Here is a 15,086-nt window from a genome sequence, read left to right as displayed (position 1 = left end):
CATTGTTGCCAAGATGGACTACATACTGCATTCCTATCTCTAGATTCATGAAGAAATGACCTTTTTTTTCGAGCCATATACACATCTAGAGATCCTTACATGCAGAGATATCCTTCTATACATCCTAAGTGATATCACTGGTATATAGCACCTCGAGTTGGTTATAAGATCATCTCAGAGGTTGGAGAAAGCAAGGTTTAGAAGCCCAACATTAAAAAGAAACCCTTGGCATCTCGCCAGGGAACCATGCAATTAAACACCATGCGCCAAAAGCAGCTCGAACACCCTTTTTGTTCCTATGTTTAAAACCGAACAACTGACGCCTTCACAGCTTCGCAGCCTCCTTGTCTGTACAAGAAAGACAGCATTAGCCTTCTGCATTCGACTTGTCTTGGGGATCTCATATCACATACCAGCCTGCTGGGTCAAGAGAAGACCATATCGCTTCTTCAGGGTAACCCGGTGTCTAGTGAAAAGATCAGCCTAGAGTCCAAATTCACAAGCCCCTAGCATCCTGAGCCCATAATTTCTCAAGAAAAAACGTACCTCGAGTACTTGTCGTCAGGGGAGAAACGGGCGGGGTGAGCCGACTTGGAAACTTCGCCGTTGTAGACCTGTGTGCGAAGGACTGTCAGCAACGAAACAGTAAAGAGCCAAAGAAAGAAATAATTCTAACCTTCTTGAGAGTGTAGACTCTCTTTCCCTCCTTGTCCAGGGTGTACTGTTGATAGCTATTAGCTACAGTCGAATATTGCGATCTGTGACTCGGCGACCTACCATAAGATGCATTCTGCAGAATCAAAATTAGCTTCTGGATGAAACATTCAGCATAATAAAAGAGCCAGATCGAACTTACTTGGCGGTATTCTTGACGATAACTAGACGACCGGCGATCCTTCTTTTGCTGCTCTGTCGACGACGATACTCCCACCGGCTGCTAAAAAGTTCGCGGTGAATATTTTTTGCTTCCGGAGCACAGATACGCTTACGTAACACCCACCAACCCGTTATCTAGTTAGCGCGGCCGACTTTTTCCTTTTCTTCGGCGCCAGGTCCAGCAAATTTTCTTTCCTTCGGTGAGAACCCAGCTTTTTCATCGATCTTCTCGATGATGAACAAGTTCTTGTCTACCCGGGTCCCAGTATGACCTTGAAGGGATACTGTTGCTACTAGCACACATTTTACACATTAGTACCAGTTGGAATTGATTTCCATTGGGTGTTCGTTCCTTATTCGAGGGACAGCCTGAGCCGCAGAGATTTACTCCGTGAGTACTAACCTCAATCACCCTAAGCGAATGACAGGTTTTCTGTTTTTTACCCTTGTTGCATACCTTCATGCTTTTCTCCGGTGATGATTCCTTTAGCTCAGGCAAATGGCACCTTGATTTCTAGCTGTTTGTCAATGATTTGCTTAATTATAGACTACAACGGTATCTGAGGAGATAGCATCAGCTTGTTTTGTTCTTCTTCTACTTGGAAGACTTGAGCTAATATTCTCTTTTCCAGTGCGTGCTCTCTTTTTAATTGCTTCTGGGCAATTAAACTAATGATCTTTTGATGGTTGCTCCTGCCTCAAAGATCTTGATGTCGAGCCCTAGCAGCCCCAAGGCCGTGGCATCCTCCAAGCCACAGCCTAGGCATGAAAATGTGTCTTCAAACCATCGGGCTAGGCCGCCAAGGCCGAACTATAGACATATCCATCGCTTCCCTCTTCCACTCACTGTTCATCCCCTCCCTCCATTAATCCCTCATAATCCGCTCTCCATAATCAGTGTTGCCCTGTCATACTTGACCTTTTTCATCTCTCCCCCGCATCGTGAGACCTACCATGCCTACTTTGACTCGGCTACTTCGTCTGTTCATGTAACAAATGAGAAGACTATCCGAGCACTGTGGGAGATGGGGTTCTTCGGTAAGGGGTCTCTGAGTCGCAGTGAGCCTAGCTGGCTGGAGCGAGAGAAGAAGAGGAGAGGACTATTGGAAGGCGCAACCAGTGAGGAGATTACTGGCAAACGACGGGTAGAAAGACGTGAGTTGAAGCTAGAGCGCGCCAGGATGGAGAAACTGGCCATCGAAGAGAGGCTAAAGTCCGAGGCTGCCGCTCGGCAGAACGGTACTGTAATGCCTTCTGAAATTTCGACGTCGGTTCCAGGCGGGGCAACAAATGGAACCGCTTTAGCCTCTGAGAAGTTTTCCCTCAAGAAAGCCAGAGAAGCGAGAACCCACGAGTCTCAACGCTTGGCCGGACAGTCGGCAGATGTAGATGCCCCGGATGAAGCTTCTGAAAAGAAGACCTCATCTCCGAGCAAATCTGTACGGTTCTCGCCCGTGGTTCAGGAGAGAGAGTTTAGTACTCAGCCGGACCAGCTGACACTGTCCGACCCGCCGAACCAGGAGCAGCGGGCTGAGGAGTCTGATTTGAAAAATGAAGAACACCTTCAGCTCTCAAATGAGGAAGCTTTCTTCCTTGCTTATGGTCTTGGTGTCCTGCAGATCTTCGACGAAAAGGAGCACACTGTGATTCCTTCTCTGTCTTTGTTCTCCATGTTCACCCAACATTCTTATTTCCCCCCTCGTGAACCCTCCGCCAATCCGGAGCCAGACAACCCTTTCGTTGTATCATACGCTGTCTACCATCACTTCCGCTCTCTGGGGTGGGTCGTGCGTTCGGGTGTCAAGTTCGGGGTTGATTATCTCCTTTACAATCGTGGGCCAGTATTTTCTCACGCCGAGTTTGCGGTTGTCGTTCTTCCCTCTTACGATCACCCGTACTGGAGCGAGACCGAAGCCAGACGGGAGATGGTGGCCACCAAGCAAGCCCGCAGCTGGTGGTGGCTGCACGGTGTCAATCGAGTCCAGGCACAAGTGAAGAAAAGCCTGGTGCTGTGCTACGTGGAAATCCCTCCGCCGATGTCCTCGCATGATTTTTCTATTCCAACCGATGACATCGGGGCATACTTGCGGCGGTACAGGGTCCGCGAAATCAGCATCAAGCGATGGGTGCCGAACCGAAGCCGTGATTGACACTGCTTCGGTACGTCGCAGTCCAAAGTCAAAGTGGCACTTGAAATAAGCAACTGTATTAAAAGTCAATCCACTCCAATAATCATGTGCGAGAAGATCTTCTCTACCTAGATACTTTTCTTTCCATCGTAAGCACATCTGAATAGTTTGTTCATAGCAAGTTCATGGAGAAACGCGCTATTCCATATACGGCAAGATTACTTTTAAATGGGACGGATGGTGCCACGTGATCAACGCGTCTCGCGTTCGGTTCACTCAACCATGACGGACGGTTCAACCCAGATCGTGCGGACTGTTGCTTTATTCCTCGTTTCATGAGTGTATGATGGTATATCCATCGCCGAATAATGTCTTCAGAGGGACTGGCTGCCGGGGTGATGAATTCCCAGGAGGACAGCGTCGACATTGCGAGGCTGAAACGCGTCGCGCTAGGATTAGTGAGCACTGAGGAAGAACCTCGTGGCGTCGCCGATCTCCAGAGTTACTGACCTTATCATTTTCTTCAGGAGTATGAACTGTCTCAGCCTTGCTCTAGGCAGTCTCTGATCGCTTTAGAAACGGCACAAGAAGTGGCTCCTGGTACGCCGAATAAAGGAACCGAACGCCGTTCCAGTGATGTCCGCCTGGAAAATCTCGAGTCCTCGTCGAACCCTGCCGATACTACGTTGCCATCCACGACGCATTTCCCTCCCTACTCACAACGGCATGCATCGAGTCCGTTGATTACAAGCACTGTGCGCTTTGGCTCGGCCCTGCCTCAGAGTGCCTCTGCACCACAATCGAAGAAAATGAGCTCCGCAGATACCCCCCAGGGAGACACCCAGGTGGTATCTCAGTCGGTGTATGACGGTCTTATTAGACATCATCAGGATACAGGAGCCGATGGAGCAACATTGGTAACATTGCATGAAGGAGATACCGGTCACATTAACTTGTTATCTGGACTCGACGACTTACGACCGGCGACAAATGACCTGGATGATGCCGAAGATAGTAGCAGTGCTAGGCTAGACGACGAATCCTCTCCTCTACACTACCAGCCTGACCTGTTCCCCGAGTCTCAGCGATTCTTGGCCACCACGCCGGCAACTATCGTGAAAGATAGCCGTTTCGCGGCACCCTCGACCGTTACTCCTTCGATATCACGCAACCCTCTGGCGTCGACTGTTGACTCGAGTGGCGGCATCATGGCTCTCAGCCAGGTGTTCAAAGCGACACAGGCCCCGTCTTCACCTCTGGTAAACGGTCCCCAAGCAGACCTAATGTCTGATCGGCCTTCTCCGAACATCCCTATCCAGAACCGGCCCCTTGGTACAAACTTCTCATCGCCGTTCATGAGCATGCCACCGGCATTACCCCGGGAATCATCAGATGGCCATTTGACCTATATTTCAATGAAGGAGTCTCAGGCTGCTAGGAATAAGAGGATAGGGGAGAGAGCTACGCGGTCTGCAGACGACATATACTCTGAAGATCACAGTGATGACGAGTTTGGCAAAGAACCTAGCTTTGTGGAACGTTTGCGGCGTCAAAGAAGGATTGATGAGGAAGCCCATGTCCAGCTTTCTGGTCTGACTGCTCCGGCTAGGTCTAGATTGAGTCTGCGTGGCAGGCAGAGCCCAGAGCAGAGCGCGCCTTCGCATGGAAAACTACGATCACGTTCTTGGACTGGCGGCTCCGCCATTATTGTCGTCGATGAGGACGGTCATGAGTCTACTGTTGCAGCAAATTGCGGCGCCAGCGAAGAGGAGACTGAACAGGAAGACCTAGACGAGTTGGATGCGCAAGTCGCAGTTTCTCAGCCACTTCAGTCTTCGACCGAGGAAGACAAGGAGAACTTCGATATTACACCTTTGCCTGCTGTCGTCTCCGCAAACACTGCCCATGATAGGTTATCTCAGGCGCTTGCTCTTCATGAGAGCCCATCTACTCGCAGCAGGATCTCAATGCCCGAGGTCACCGGCTCTCTCCACAAACCTAATAGTAGCCCAACTCGAATCGATCATCCGGATGATCTCAATAGATCCTCCCAAGTGTTCATTGTGAAGGATTCGCAGCAGTCTCCTGGGCGAAAAGAAATCGACGGCACCCAAGAAAGTCTTGGGAACAGAGCTTATCCAGTTACTGCCCGATATCCTTACTCCCGATTCCAAGTTGACCCTTCTTCTGACCTTGACGGGGCTGCCTCATCGCCTGTGAGGAAGCCGCTGATACAATCATCTCCCATAAAAGAGCGAGAACGTCTCGCTAAGAGCAACGAAGTTTGTCATGATGTGGGTTCTCATAACCGTTCATTATCAGCTAGTACGAATGAATCGGCATCTGAACTCCCCGAGCCCCTGTCTAATCCTCAAGACACCCACCTGAAGTCTGGCCCCGTCGGTAGCCAGCACTTGGGTCGTTCTGCTAGGTCATCGGGCATCGAGCTTCGAGACAAATCTTCATCCATGCCCTCCCGTGTTGCAGAGACGCCACTCCACCCGCTTCTGGGAAGTTTCGGAGACGCGGTCCCTGCTATGAGCATTCCAGAGACCAGCCCTAACCGACTCACCACCCACGATTTATTGAATAATGACGAAATCCTAGATGATGGAGACGATGATCTTCCTCCTCCTTACCCGATTGATCATGATCGAATTCGCCATAGTCAAGCGGCTGATCCCCTCAGCCTGCCGCCAACGAGGCCTACATACAATCCTAAAATATTGTCAAGTCCCAGTGGTAGACAGCGCAGGAGGCTGACTGAGATTGCCGCTGATGTCTCACCCCAGATTGGCACAGGCCCTTTCGACATTGACCTCGGGATATTCACTGCGGAAGACCGGGAGTTCGGATCGCTGGTTGGTCTGTCACCCATTCCGCCGAGGAAAAAGAGGCGCGGTAAGGATGGCGCTGTATTTGCTTCAGATCCCGTCATTCCAACCACACCTCGATTCATCCAACAGCCCCACGAAGAAAGACAAGAAGCCGTCCACCCGTCACGGCTACAGCCGACAGAGAGCTCCAATCGATTCCCCTCTCGACGGCCGCGTACCCCTCGAGCAACAGGTAGCCTGTGGGACGTGGAAGAGTCGCCCGAAAGTAGTATGGCTAGTAAGGCCAGGTCTTCAAAGTTTTTGGAATCCCGACATCAAAGCCTCCAGGCCTCGCCTACCAAGAGGAGTCCTAGATCTACGGCCGCGCAACCTGCTCCCATTGTCAAAGATCCAAGTTTGGTCAGGAGAAAAAGCCCTCGTCATGACGGGCCAGAAGAAGAAGAGTCTACGACGCTACATAACTCTTCCAATAACCATCCTGAAACTTCAGATAATTCTTCCACTCATCCGATAATTGCTCCAAATCAGGTCTTTGCTCATTGGAAAGGACCGAAGCGAGCGTATTATCCTGCCACATGCTTTGGCACACCAATCTATGGTTCCTCAACTCGCTATGTCGTTAAATTCGAAGACAGCCCTTTTGTCGAGGTGCCTCTTGCCTCTGTGAAGAGACTTGACCTGCGCGTCGGGGATGCTGTTAAGGTTGATATGCCTAACGTGCCCAAGGTTACTCACATTGTTCGTGGATTTGCGGATAAGCTGGAACCAGAGGAAATGTCAAAGCCAGACATGTATGGTTTCATTCCAGTGACGGATGTCTACGGCCATTCAACCCTCATCTTGGGCCCAAAGCAACGCAAGAGTCTTCCCGTGCGCGGCCTGTCGGTGTCTGAAAGCACTATCAAAGTTCCTCTATCGAGAATCTATCTCGATACTATCTTATGGAACCAGCTGAAAGACCGCAGCTTCTCTTACATATCCGAGAGAGAACAGACAGACGGCGGCTTCAAGACACCATCTGATAGGCATGCAACACCCGTCTCCCCCAGCACTCGTCTCTCGCGCAGCATCAACTTCTTCGGTGGTCTATTCGCAGGCATGGTGTTTGCGGTCTCCTTTGTGGAAAATGAGGACGCCAAAGACCGAGTGACGAAATTGATTCGGGAGAATGGCGGTCAAATTCTGAGAGAGGGCTTTAACGAACTGTTTGAAATGCCGGCTAGTCTCCCACTTGCCGCTCCAACGAGGTCTCCAACCTCAGGTGATAAGAAGACCCCTTCAAGCTTTCGGCTTACCCGAGGCGCCGAGACAGTAGGATTCGCATGTCTGATCGCAGATAAACACTCTCGACGCGAGAAGTATATGCAAGCCCTGGCCTTGAATCTTCCGTGTCTTGCAGGCCGTTGGGTGGAGGACTGTGTGGCTCAGAATCGCATTGTCGACTGGGAAATGTATCTCCTCCCTGCCGGTGAATCGATGTACCTTGGGGGAGCAACAAAGTCGCGAGTCCTGCCCTTCGCCCCGGCCCATTCAGCACAGCTATCTCAAACCATCACAGCTAGACCAAAGCTTCTGGAAGGCCAGTCCGTCCTCCTTGTGATGGGCCGTGGGAAAGCCGAAGAGAAGCGCAAAGCATACATTTTCCTCACCTACGCCTTGGGTGCTTCATGCGTGGAACGCGTCCACGACTTGCGGGCAGCCAAAGCCGTGTTGGACCAGCCTCCGCAAAATACCGACGCGCCCCCCGTCTGGGACTGGGTGTACGTCGATGACTTTGAACAGGCCACCGCGCGGAAGATGCTCCTAGGCGCTCCTCTCCCTGCTGGGTCGCAGACGACGCAGTCTTCTCGTGGCAGGAAGCGTAAGCGATCCGAGGTGATGGATTCGACCGCTACGAGCAGCCAGTTAGACCATAGTCGAAAACCACGCATTGTCGGTAACGAGTTTGTGTGTCAGAGTTTGATACTGGGGAAACTCTTTGAGGAGTGATGTCGACAAGCTGGGCACGGAATTCGAGTCTGAATATACTCACACAAAATGTGTTGTCTCTTGCCATGTACGACTGGACATGCTGTGTCACGCTCTGGGCCTATTGAGAACCCCTCGAATATTATGACAACCGAAGATACCCTTATGTTACGAGATCTAGTTTGTTCTAAATGAAATGTTTTCATGAGAAGAACATCATACAAAAGAATAGAATTGTAGAGAATTGCTTCTATAATACATATTAACACCAGATTTGAAGACCCCTCGCATCGCTTCACAAACAGACTCGTTCGTATAATGCCATGAACTAGCGACCGCCGCCGGACTTCTTTCCACCCTTCTTGCTGTTGTTCTTGAAACTCTTCATCTGGGCCGACCGCTTGACACGGGCTTGCCTCTTCCTCCAGGCCAGCCAGCGATTCGTGCGGTCAAACGGTTTGGCGGTGACACCGGCCTCCTCGGCCGCCCGACCGATCACCCAGTTGGCCTCACGGAACATGTATCCCGGACGCATTTGCGGGCCGGTAGCTGCCTCCTCCTCGCCGACGACGGCGACAGTGGTATTTTCCTCCACCACGCGGGGGATAGCGACCATGTTCAGCTTGCGCTTCGTCGGAGCGTTGCGCGGATTGGGCAGTTTGCCTTCCTTCTCGAAGCACACGCCGATGTATCTCCGGTCTGGATGCCGTTCCGGGTCGAGATAGTACTGCACATACCCTGCGTGGGTGGCGTAGATGGTGTGGTCACGGCCCATACCGCAGTTCTCCCCGGGAAACCACTTCGTTCCCCTCTGGCGAAAGATAATGCAGCCGGGCACTACATATTCTCCGCCGGTTCGTTTGGCGCCGAGGCGTTTTCCGGCCGGATCACGGGAGTGACGATTGGCAGCACCCTGTGTAGCGTGCGAGGCGTGACGGACCTGCGCGAAGGGGAGCAGAGAGAACGAGGGTGTCGGTTTCGAGGGCGTAGGAAGGGCTCGTGGCAGGAGAGGGCGAGACTGGTAGAGATTCTGCGCGGAGCGGAGTGAGGGTGCAATTGCTCGCTCGAACACCCGGAAAGGTGTTAATAATCTGGGCTGCAACATCTTCTCTCTCTGTATGGCACCGGCTGGGCTCTCGGTATGGAGAGAAGCCGGAGATCGAGACTGTTGCTGCTGTTGCTGCTGGTAACGGGAACTTTTTCGAGACGGCAGGGAATCAGGATGCGGTCTTGGCGTGGTCACGTGCCGGATTCCTGGTCTCGACTCCCATCAGGACAACTTGAGCATCGTGAAGGCTGACTGGAATAGAAGGCCGAATTCCACACTTACTCCTCTATTTCCTTTTGTCTGGATACATTTCCACTATATACCTGACAATACTTCTATAACGAGATGCTTCAGCGCTGGGTCCACACCCTTTGGGCGCTGCTACTGCTGGCCTCAGTAGCACAGGCTCAATTCCAGTTCTTCGAGAACATGTTCGGAGGACATCGCCAGGAGCATGCCCGTCAGGAGCCGCAAAACGTCGCTAGCGACAGTTCATGGTACCAGAAGAACTGGGAAGGAGGTACGCAGACTATGCTTGCAATATTCCCTCCGTGGTTTCTACTGTCGTTGCTAATTTCATACGGTTATAGCTCGCTGCAACAACTATCTATGCCCTGGAACTCTTGCATGCGTCCACTTCCCGCATCACTGCCCCTGCCCACACGATACAGTCGAGGAAAAAGTCGAGTTGGGTGAAGGAAGCGCGGTCTGCGTCTCGAAAGGAGGATATAAACCCGGGGAAGCAGCACGCAAGATTGAACTGGCGCGCAAGGGGCTTATATGAATACCAACAATCTTTCTGGATAAATTTGAATAAATTCAAATCGCTATCAGACATCAAGCGCCGAGTCCCATGAGAGACTATAATGGATCATGCTGTCACTTATTGCATATCGGTTGTCCGTGTGGAAGACGGCTCTTCTGACAAGATCCAATGCACATGCAGATAACCACACACATACCCTACTCAAGACATTCTTATAATTTATATTCAGTTCTCAGCTGATAGCGAGCAAGGCGTCTGTCTCTTCTACCACATTCTCCAAATTTGTAGAGGCGGGCTTATCTCCGCTAAACCCCGCAGCGCTTCAGAACTTCGTCATTTTGCGCCGCCACTGCTTCTAGAGAATTTCTTCAACGTCCGCCTTTCGCGTGACTTTAAAACAGGACAGTCTTCATATAATATTCAAACTTGCGTCACGAAGCTGGTAAAACGACCTTCTAACTATGTGGGCCACAAGGCTGCCACCTGTGCGGTGGACACTCTCACGAGCCTTGTCAACAGGCAGAAGTAACATCGGTCTTTGCGGTCCTAGAAATACTTTACGGAGAAAAGAAATACTAAGGAGAAGGGTTCAGCCATCCGCATCGTCACCGTCGCAGTCTTCAGAAACACCAGTGGCACCAAGTTATGATCCTACCACGCCCAGCTACGACCCTGCCGCCAACACGCTCCTCTCTCCCGTCCATATTCCCGAGGACCCCAATGGTGTGCTCAAAGAGAACCACCCGGCGACAGGGATACTGGCGAATTCGGGTTTGGTTGTACAAAGGCAGTTGGAGCTGATGAATGTGATGATGTAAGTTGTCCATAAGATTTGGGGGTTGAATAGGATCCTGTACTAAACTAGGACTTCCTTACAGAGGCTTCGAACAAGCCAACAAATACGTGATCATGGACGCCCATGGGAATCATATAGGGTATATGGCAGAGCAAGAAAAGGGGATGGGCAATATGATGGCGCGACAGTGGTTTCGGACCCATCGAAGCTTCGTGACACATGTCTTCGATCGACATGAGAATGAAGTCCTCCGGGTATGTCTGCAAGTTTGAGTGATAATTTACCAAGCCAGGCAATTTGCTAATATTTCGCTAGTTCCACCGTCCTTTTTCGTGGATCAATTCGCGAATTCGGGTCTACGACCCGCTTGATATCGCCAGTACGACCTACTCGTCATCTACTGCTCTACAGAGCGTGTCGCCTGGCTCCCTGGTACAGGCTACCGGAGGCTCGAACGCCAGAGTATCGCCACTCGGGTTTGACGAAATGCGCGTCATCGGGGAAGCACAGCAAGTCTGGGCTCCTCTGAGGCGAAAATACGATCTCTTTCTCTACCACCATCTCCCCAACACGGCAGCAGAGGTGAAGACAGAGCGTCTCTCATTATCAGGGACAGACTTGTCAATAGCTCAAAGAGCACAACTGGCAACAACCTCGCACCAGGGCCCCGGAATTGGTGAATATACCCAGTTTGCATATGTAAATGAGCCGTTCCTGTCTTGGGATTTCTCCCTCCGGTCTGCTGATGACCGCCTCATCGGTTCTGTCAACCGTAATTTTGTCGGTTTCGCTCGGGAACTGTTCACCGACACAGGCGTTTACGCACTACGCATGGACTCCGCTACCCTTGCCCCGGACGAGTCGACCAACACCCAGAACCAGCATAGTCCTGGAATGACCTTGGACCAGCGCGCTGTGATGCTGGCAACAGCCGTGAGCGTTGATTTCGACTACTTCAGTCGACATAGTGGAGCGGGTGGCTTCGGATTTATGCCCATCTGGTTCCCTGGCATTGGCGGCGAGGCAGCAGCTGGCGGTGCCGCCGCGGGTGGTGCCGCCGCAGGTGAAGCCGGTGTAGTGGGAGCAGGCGAAGCTGCTGCAGGCGCACTTGGTAGAGCTGGTGCTACAGCTGGGATTGCTGAAGGCGCGGCAGCTGGGGTTGCAGGAGCAGGAGCTATGGCAGGATACGATGCGATGCAAAGGGGCATGTACGGCGAGCATGGAGAACAGCCTCTGCCCACACCTGGAGAGCAGCAACAGCTGGGAGACCAAGGGCTGCCAACTCCGGGTGAAACTGATTTCTATGCAGATAATCCCTGGGCACAGCCTCGTGATGACCCCTGGAGCACAGGCGGCCTGGATCAAGCAGAAGGAGATGCTGACGGAGAGGGTGAGGGCGATGACTGGTTTGATTTTTGATGCCTCGTCTAGAAAACTGCAGCATAGACCATAATTATAATTAAAGCCATGTACTTCTAATATATATCTTGCAAATAATACAGCCTTGGAAAATGAAACGATCAACTCTACTCAGTGTACTGTATCTGGATTGTGCAAGATAGCTATATCGGCGCCAACTGGCGAACCCGCCACCCGCCCCGCCAAATGCGTCTTCCATCCCCAGTTTGCATCCTCCACCAACGAACGGTTCCTCTCGTCCCTCTCCCAAGTGGCAATTCACAGTCTGACCTCCAGCCAATTTCCCTGCGAAGCCCAGCTATCAGGGAAGAAGCAAATCTACCATTGCTGATTTATCTGAATACAATCCAGTCTCCGTTCTATCTTAACCGCGCTCTCCTCACGTCGACGTCATCAAGACCGCTCGCGCGCTGCCTCTAAATCAGTTACCTCACAAAGAACCTCCCATTGCCCATAAGCAATCGTCAAGGTAAATGGCGTCCACAGTTGCGCAGAAGCGGCTCTTCACCGAGTACAAGAACCTCGCCACGAACCCGCCCGAAGGCATCACTGCGGGTCCGGTCTCCGAAGATGATCTGTTTCTCTGGGAAGCTCTTATCCAGGGACCAGAAGAGACACCGTTCGAGGGTGGTGTCTTTGCGGCCGAGCTGAAGTTCCCAAGGGATTATCCACTCAGTCCGCCGACAATGAAGTTCGTGGGTGGGGGCGTGTGGCATCCGAATGGTGAGAGATCCAACATGCTATGCATCATTTTGTGAAAATCCTCTTTTGCTAATTCCCGTCTTCTTATAGTTTACCCCAACGGAACAGTCTGTATCTCGATCTTGCACCCTCCCGGCGACGACCCGAATCACTACGAACACGCCTCCGAACGGTGGTCTCCCATCCAGAGCGTCGAGAAGATCCTGATTTCCGTGATGAGCATGCTGGCGGAGCCGAACGATGAGAGTCCGGCGAATATAGAAGCTGCCAAGATGTGGAGAGAACGCAAGAGTGAATATGACCGTAAGGTCCGCGAGGAGGTCCGCAAGGGCCTGGGTCTTTGAAGTTGGTGTTGCTTATATAGGCGAGACAGGGGGGTTTAGGTCCCCTGCGATGCATCATTGTAAATAGCAGGTTGTTGGGAATCAGCAGAGCGTTTTTGGAGTAAGTGGTGACTTTTGTTTCAGTTGGTTTGAACAAAACCTGGTTCCCGGCATATAACATTTTTAGAATCGATATATAGTTTTTTGTCCATAACTGGCCACTTCACTGGGCAAGGTAACATCCTTTCCGTCTTCAAGAGCCTCCTTTCAGTGTGTCATTTCGCATTTGCAGATCAATCCACTCTTCCAACCCTCCATCCCTTCCATAGAGGATCTCTATCTCGGCCTTTAGATTAAGCATCAGCATCTGCTGCAGCTCTGTGCGCCATTCCGGCTCGGGGCCATCGGCTGCCCACACCGGATTGTTCTTCAGCATTGCCAGTGCCTTCCTCCTGTCGCGCGATGTCAATCGAAGAAGGGCTTCGTCTCCCCTTTCGTCCGCTCCCTCGACGAGGTCTGAGGTGCGAAGCCCTAGCCACTGGAGGCTGGGAACATTCAGCCTTGAGTTCTCACGGGTGTGTGCCGCCGAGCCATATTTGTAAGTCGCCATGATGGCTATTCCGTCTGGGTCACAATCGACCAGAGTGTAGATTTTCGGCACCGACTGCGTGAAAGACTTGGTTTCTGAAAGCCGTCGAACGAAAGTTCGGGTAAGCAGGTCCGGGTATCCTTTCGCCTGGAGTAGTCAGTGAGCTTGGCTTGGCTTTTCCTATTCAGAGTGTTTTTTCCCTTCTATTGCATTTTACTCACAGTAACGAGAATGCCTTTGCCCATGGTTGCTGTAATTTGATATCCGCTGCTTGCAAGTCTCCGAAAGACAGCCTCGGGTGGGCATATTCGTCAGAATGGATGCTATATGCTCAGACTTGCTACACCACTCACTTCCTTTTCCAGTATCAACACCCATTTGATATCCGTGATATCAACCTCATCAATATCATCCATTCTGGGAACAAGTGTGTCCTACATAACCTGTCATCATTTGCATTGACTCGTGGATGGCGCTACACCTGCAACATACTTCCATTGATAGCCAGGGATTTATCTCCCTATTGAACTTGGTTCTGATACGATAACACCCTGCCGTGAGTCCTTTTGCTGCTGCTTCCTGACAGAAAATCAAAATTAGCTGGATCATCTCGAAACAAGCCTCGATTGTGACTGTTCTTACCACGTTCAGTGCCAGTCTATCAACCCCGATTGTATTCGCAATGTCATCGACTGCCACATCCACTACTCTCTGTGAGCCGAAACAGGCAGGGTCACTATAGTATATGTCTCTATATGCGTTAGTTAGTCAGCCTTTTGAAAGTCAACCAAGCTCACCTCTTCGAGATTGCCAGTCCGTCTCGAAGTGCCTCTGAAATAATGCTCAGAACCTTGGCCATGACAGCTATATGAAACGGAGTCAGCCAAATAAATGGCTTGCCATTTAAGGTATTGCATACGTCTCAAACGTACTAAATTTCCACGCTTCGTGGACACTCTTTCCCGGCCATGAGTATGTCATATATGTCACAGCTTCGTTGCTCTCCAGAGCTCCATTGACCGGATCGATGAACAGGTGGGCAGGTTTCTTCGCTCGCCTCTTTAATGTGATTGTTGGTTTACCATCTGGAAGAACAATCTCCTCCGTGATATTTGAGAAAACGGTCTCGATATATTCCAGGACTCGTTCTTTGGGGGTTTGTTCGAGAGAACCGGGGGGAGGAGGCATGGAAAAGCCAGAAGGAAGCTTCTCTCTGTCCGAGACCTCCATTTCTGCCTTCTACCAGAGGCGAGCTGGATGATGAAATTAAACAGAAAATAGAAGTTTTGTGTCTGAATCGACGACTTCCCTTCTAGTGGTCATGGGTCTAACTAGATTGGTGAGCTCATGTGAGTTTACTATATTTTAAATATAAATTAAGAGCAAATACTATACAAGGCCATCTCTATAATGGGAATCAGCATTTAAAATCCCTCTTATTGATATTTCTAGTAGCTATCATATTATCATGATTGATAAAAATTTTGGCTTGAAGTCTTATACTTCAAGCATCACATAGTTATGATGTTGTCAGACCACTGATGACTAAGCATCTAAACATCCCCAGGCTACAAGATAATCATTCCTTCCTCAACCACCAACCAACCTTTAAGCTTGGAGAATATACCAAAGA

The 15,086-nt window shown here is 50.9% G+C and overlaps 7 protein-coding genes across 7 annotated transcripts; 4 read left to right on the top strand and 3 right to left on the bottom strand.

The window, feature by feature from the left end:
• Positions 1-183: 183 nt before the first annotated feature.
• Positions 184-922, bottom strand: ASPZODRAFT_130490 (hypothetical protein). Its single transcript, XM_022722518.1, has 6 exons — positions 857-922; positions 778-790; positions 677-721; positions 547-614; positions 414-466; positions 184-348 (listed from the first exon to the last, which is right to left on the bottom strand). Exons 2-6 carry the CDS (start codon positions 787-789, stop codon positions 326-328), a joined length of 201 nt encoding a protein of 66 aa, XP_022582972.1. The 5' UTR covers position 790; positions 857-922; the 3' UTR covers positions 184-325.
• Positions 923-1,559: 637 nt separating this feature from the next.
• On the top strand, positions 1,560-7,831 carry ASPZODRAFT_61825 (hypothetical protein; the record flags this gene model as incomplete). The annotated part of the gene is made up of 4 exons (XM_022729015.1): positions 1,560-3,018; positions 3,123-3,154; positions 3,386-3,463; positions 3,536-7,831. 4 exons carry the CDS (start codon positions 1,560-1,562, stop codon positions 7,829-7,831), a joined length of 5,865 nt encoding a protein of 1,954 aa, XP_022582971.1.
• A 262-nt stretch (positions 7,832-8,093) lies between these two features.
• Positions 8,094-8,950, bottom strand: ASPZODRAFT_130487 (hypothetical protein). The gene has a single exon (XM_022722517.1). It carries the CDS (start codon positions 8,913-8,915, stop codon positions 8,139-8,141), a length of 777 nt encoding a protein of 258 aa, XP_022582970.1. The 5' UTR covers positions 8,916-8,950; the 3' UTR covers positions 8,094-8,138.
• ASPZODRAFT_1600509 (hypothetical protein) lies at positions 8,908-9,924 on the top strand. Its single transcript, XM_022726446.1, has 2 exons — positions 8,908-9,378; positions 9,449-9,924. Exons 1-2 carry the CDS (start codon positions 9,204-9,206, stop codon positions 9,640-9,642), a joined length of 369 nt encoding a protein of 122 aa, XP_022582969.1. The 5' UTR covers positions 8,908-9,203; the 3' UTR covers positions 9,643-9,924.
• A 161-nt stretch (positions 9,925-10,085) lies between these two features.
• Positions 10,086-11,839, top strand: ASPZODRAFT_140751 (hypothetical protein; the record flags this gene model as incomplete). The annotated part of the gene is made up of 3 exons (XM_022724690.1): positions 10,086-10,438; positions 10,503-10,674; positions 10,736-11,839. 3 exons carry the CDS (start codon positions 10,086-10,088, stop codon positions 11,837-11,839), a joined length of 1,629 nt encoding a protein of 542 aa, XP_022582968.1.
• A 211-nt stretch (positions 11,840-12,050) lies between these two features.
• ASPZODRAFT_93110 (hypothetical protein) lies at positions 12,051-13,383 on the top strand. The gene is made up of 3 exons (XM_022730463.1): positions 12,051-12,562; positions 12,632-12,985; positions 13,052-13,383. The coding sequence occupies exons 1-2, from the start codon at positions 12,313-12,315 to the stop codon at positions 12,883-12,885; spliced, it is 504 nt and encodes a 167-aa protein (XP_022582967.1). The 5' UTR covers positions 12,051-12,312; the 3' UTR covers positions 12,886-12,985; positions 13,052-13,383.
• On the bottom strand, positions 12,901-14,710 carry ASPZODRAFT_130484 (hypothetical protein). The gene is made up of 8 exons (XM_022722516.1): positions 14,386-14,710; positions 14,251-14,317; positions 14,096-14,204; positions 13,946-14,032; positions 13,807-13,887; positions 13,675-13,746; positions 13,052-13,600; positions 12,901-12,985 (listed from the first exon to the last, which is right to left on the bottom strand). The coding sequence occupies exons 1-7, from the start codon at positions 14,681-14,683 to the stop codon at positions 13,118-13,120; spliced, it is 1,197 nt and encodes a 398-aa protein (XP_022582966.1). The 5' UTR covers positions 14,684-14,710; the 3' UTR covers positions 12,901-12,985; positions 13,052-13,117.
• Between the last annotated feature and the right edge of the window lie 376 nt (positions 14,711-15,086).

Source organism: Penicilliopsis zonata, assembly GCF_001890105.1.
Source record: "Penicilliopsis zonata CBS 506.65 unplaced genomic scaffold ASPZOscaffold_4, whole genome shotgun sequence".
Classification (NCBI taxonomy): Eukaryota; Fungi; Ascomycota; class Eurotiomycetes; order Eurotiales; family Aspergillaceae; genus Penicilliopsis; species Penicilliopsis zonata.
This window is presented reverse-complemented; position numbering and strand designations above follow the sequence as displayed.

Bases quoted from the DNA above. Each gene is read 5' to 3' on its own strand.
- ASPZODRAFT_93110 (XM_022730463.1), top strand. From the start codon at position 12,313: ATGGCGTCCACAGTTGCGCAGAAGCGGCTCTTCACCGAGTACAAGAAC. The intron at 12,563-12,631 runs GTGAGAGATCCA...GTCTTCTTATAG, and splicing joins GGGCGTGTGGCATCCGAATG to TTTACCCCAACGGAACAGTC.
- ASPZODRAFT_1600509 (XM_022726446.1), top strand. From the start codon at position 9,204: ATGCTTCAGCGCTGGGTCCACACCCTTTGGGCGCTGCTACTGCTGGCC. The intron at 9,379-9,448 runs GTACGCAGACTA...ATACGGTTATAG, and splicing joins CCAGAAGAACTGGGAAGGAG to CTCGCTGCAACAACTATCTA.
- ASPZODRAFT_130484 (XM_022722516.1), bottom strand. From the start codon at position 14,683: ATGGAGGTCTCGGACAGAGAGAAGCTTCCTTCTGGCTTTTCCATGCCT. The intron at 14,318-14,385 runs GTACGTTTGAGA...CGTTTCATATAG, and splicing joins CCACGAAGCGTGGAAATTTA to CTGTCATGGCCAAGGTTCTG. The intron at 13,747-13,806 runs GTGAGTGGTGTA...TGCCCACCCGAG, and splicing joins TGTTGATACTGGAAAAGGAA to GCTGTCTTTCGGAGACTTGC.
- ASPZODRAFT_130487 (XM_022722517.1), bottom strand. From the start codon at position 8,915: ATGTTGCAGCCCAGATTATTAACACCTTTCCGGGTGTTCGAGCGAGCA.
- ASPZODRAFT_130490 (XM_022722518.1), bottom strand. The intron at 615-676 runs GTTAGAATTATT...CTTCGCACACAG, and splicing joins GAGTCTACACTCTCAAGAAG to GTCTACAACGGCGAAGTTTC. The intron at 467-546 runs GTACGTTTTTTC...TCTTTTCACTAG, and splicing joins CCTGACGACAAGTACTCGAG to ACACCGGGTTACCCTGAAGA.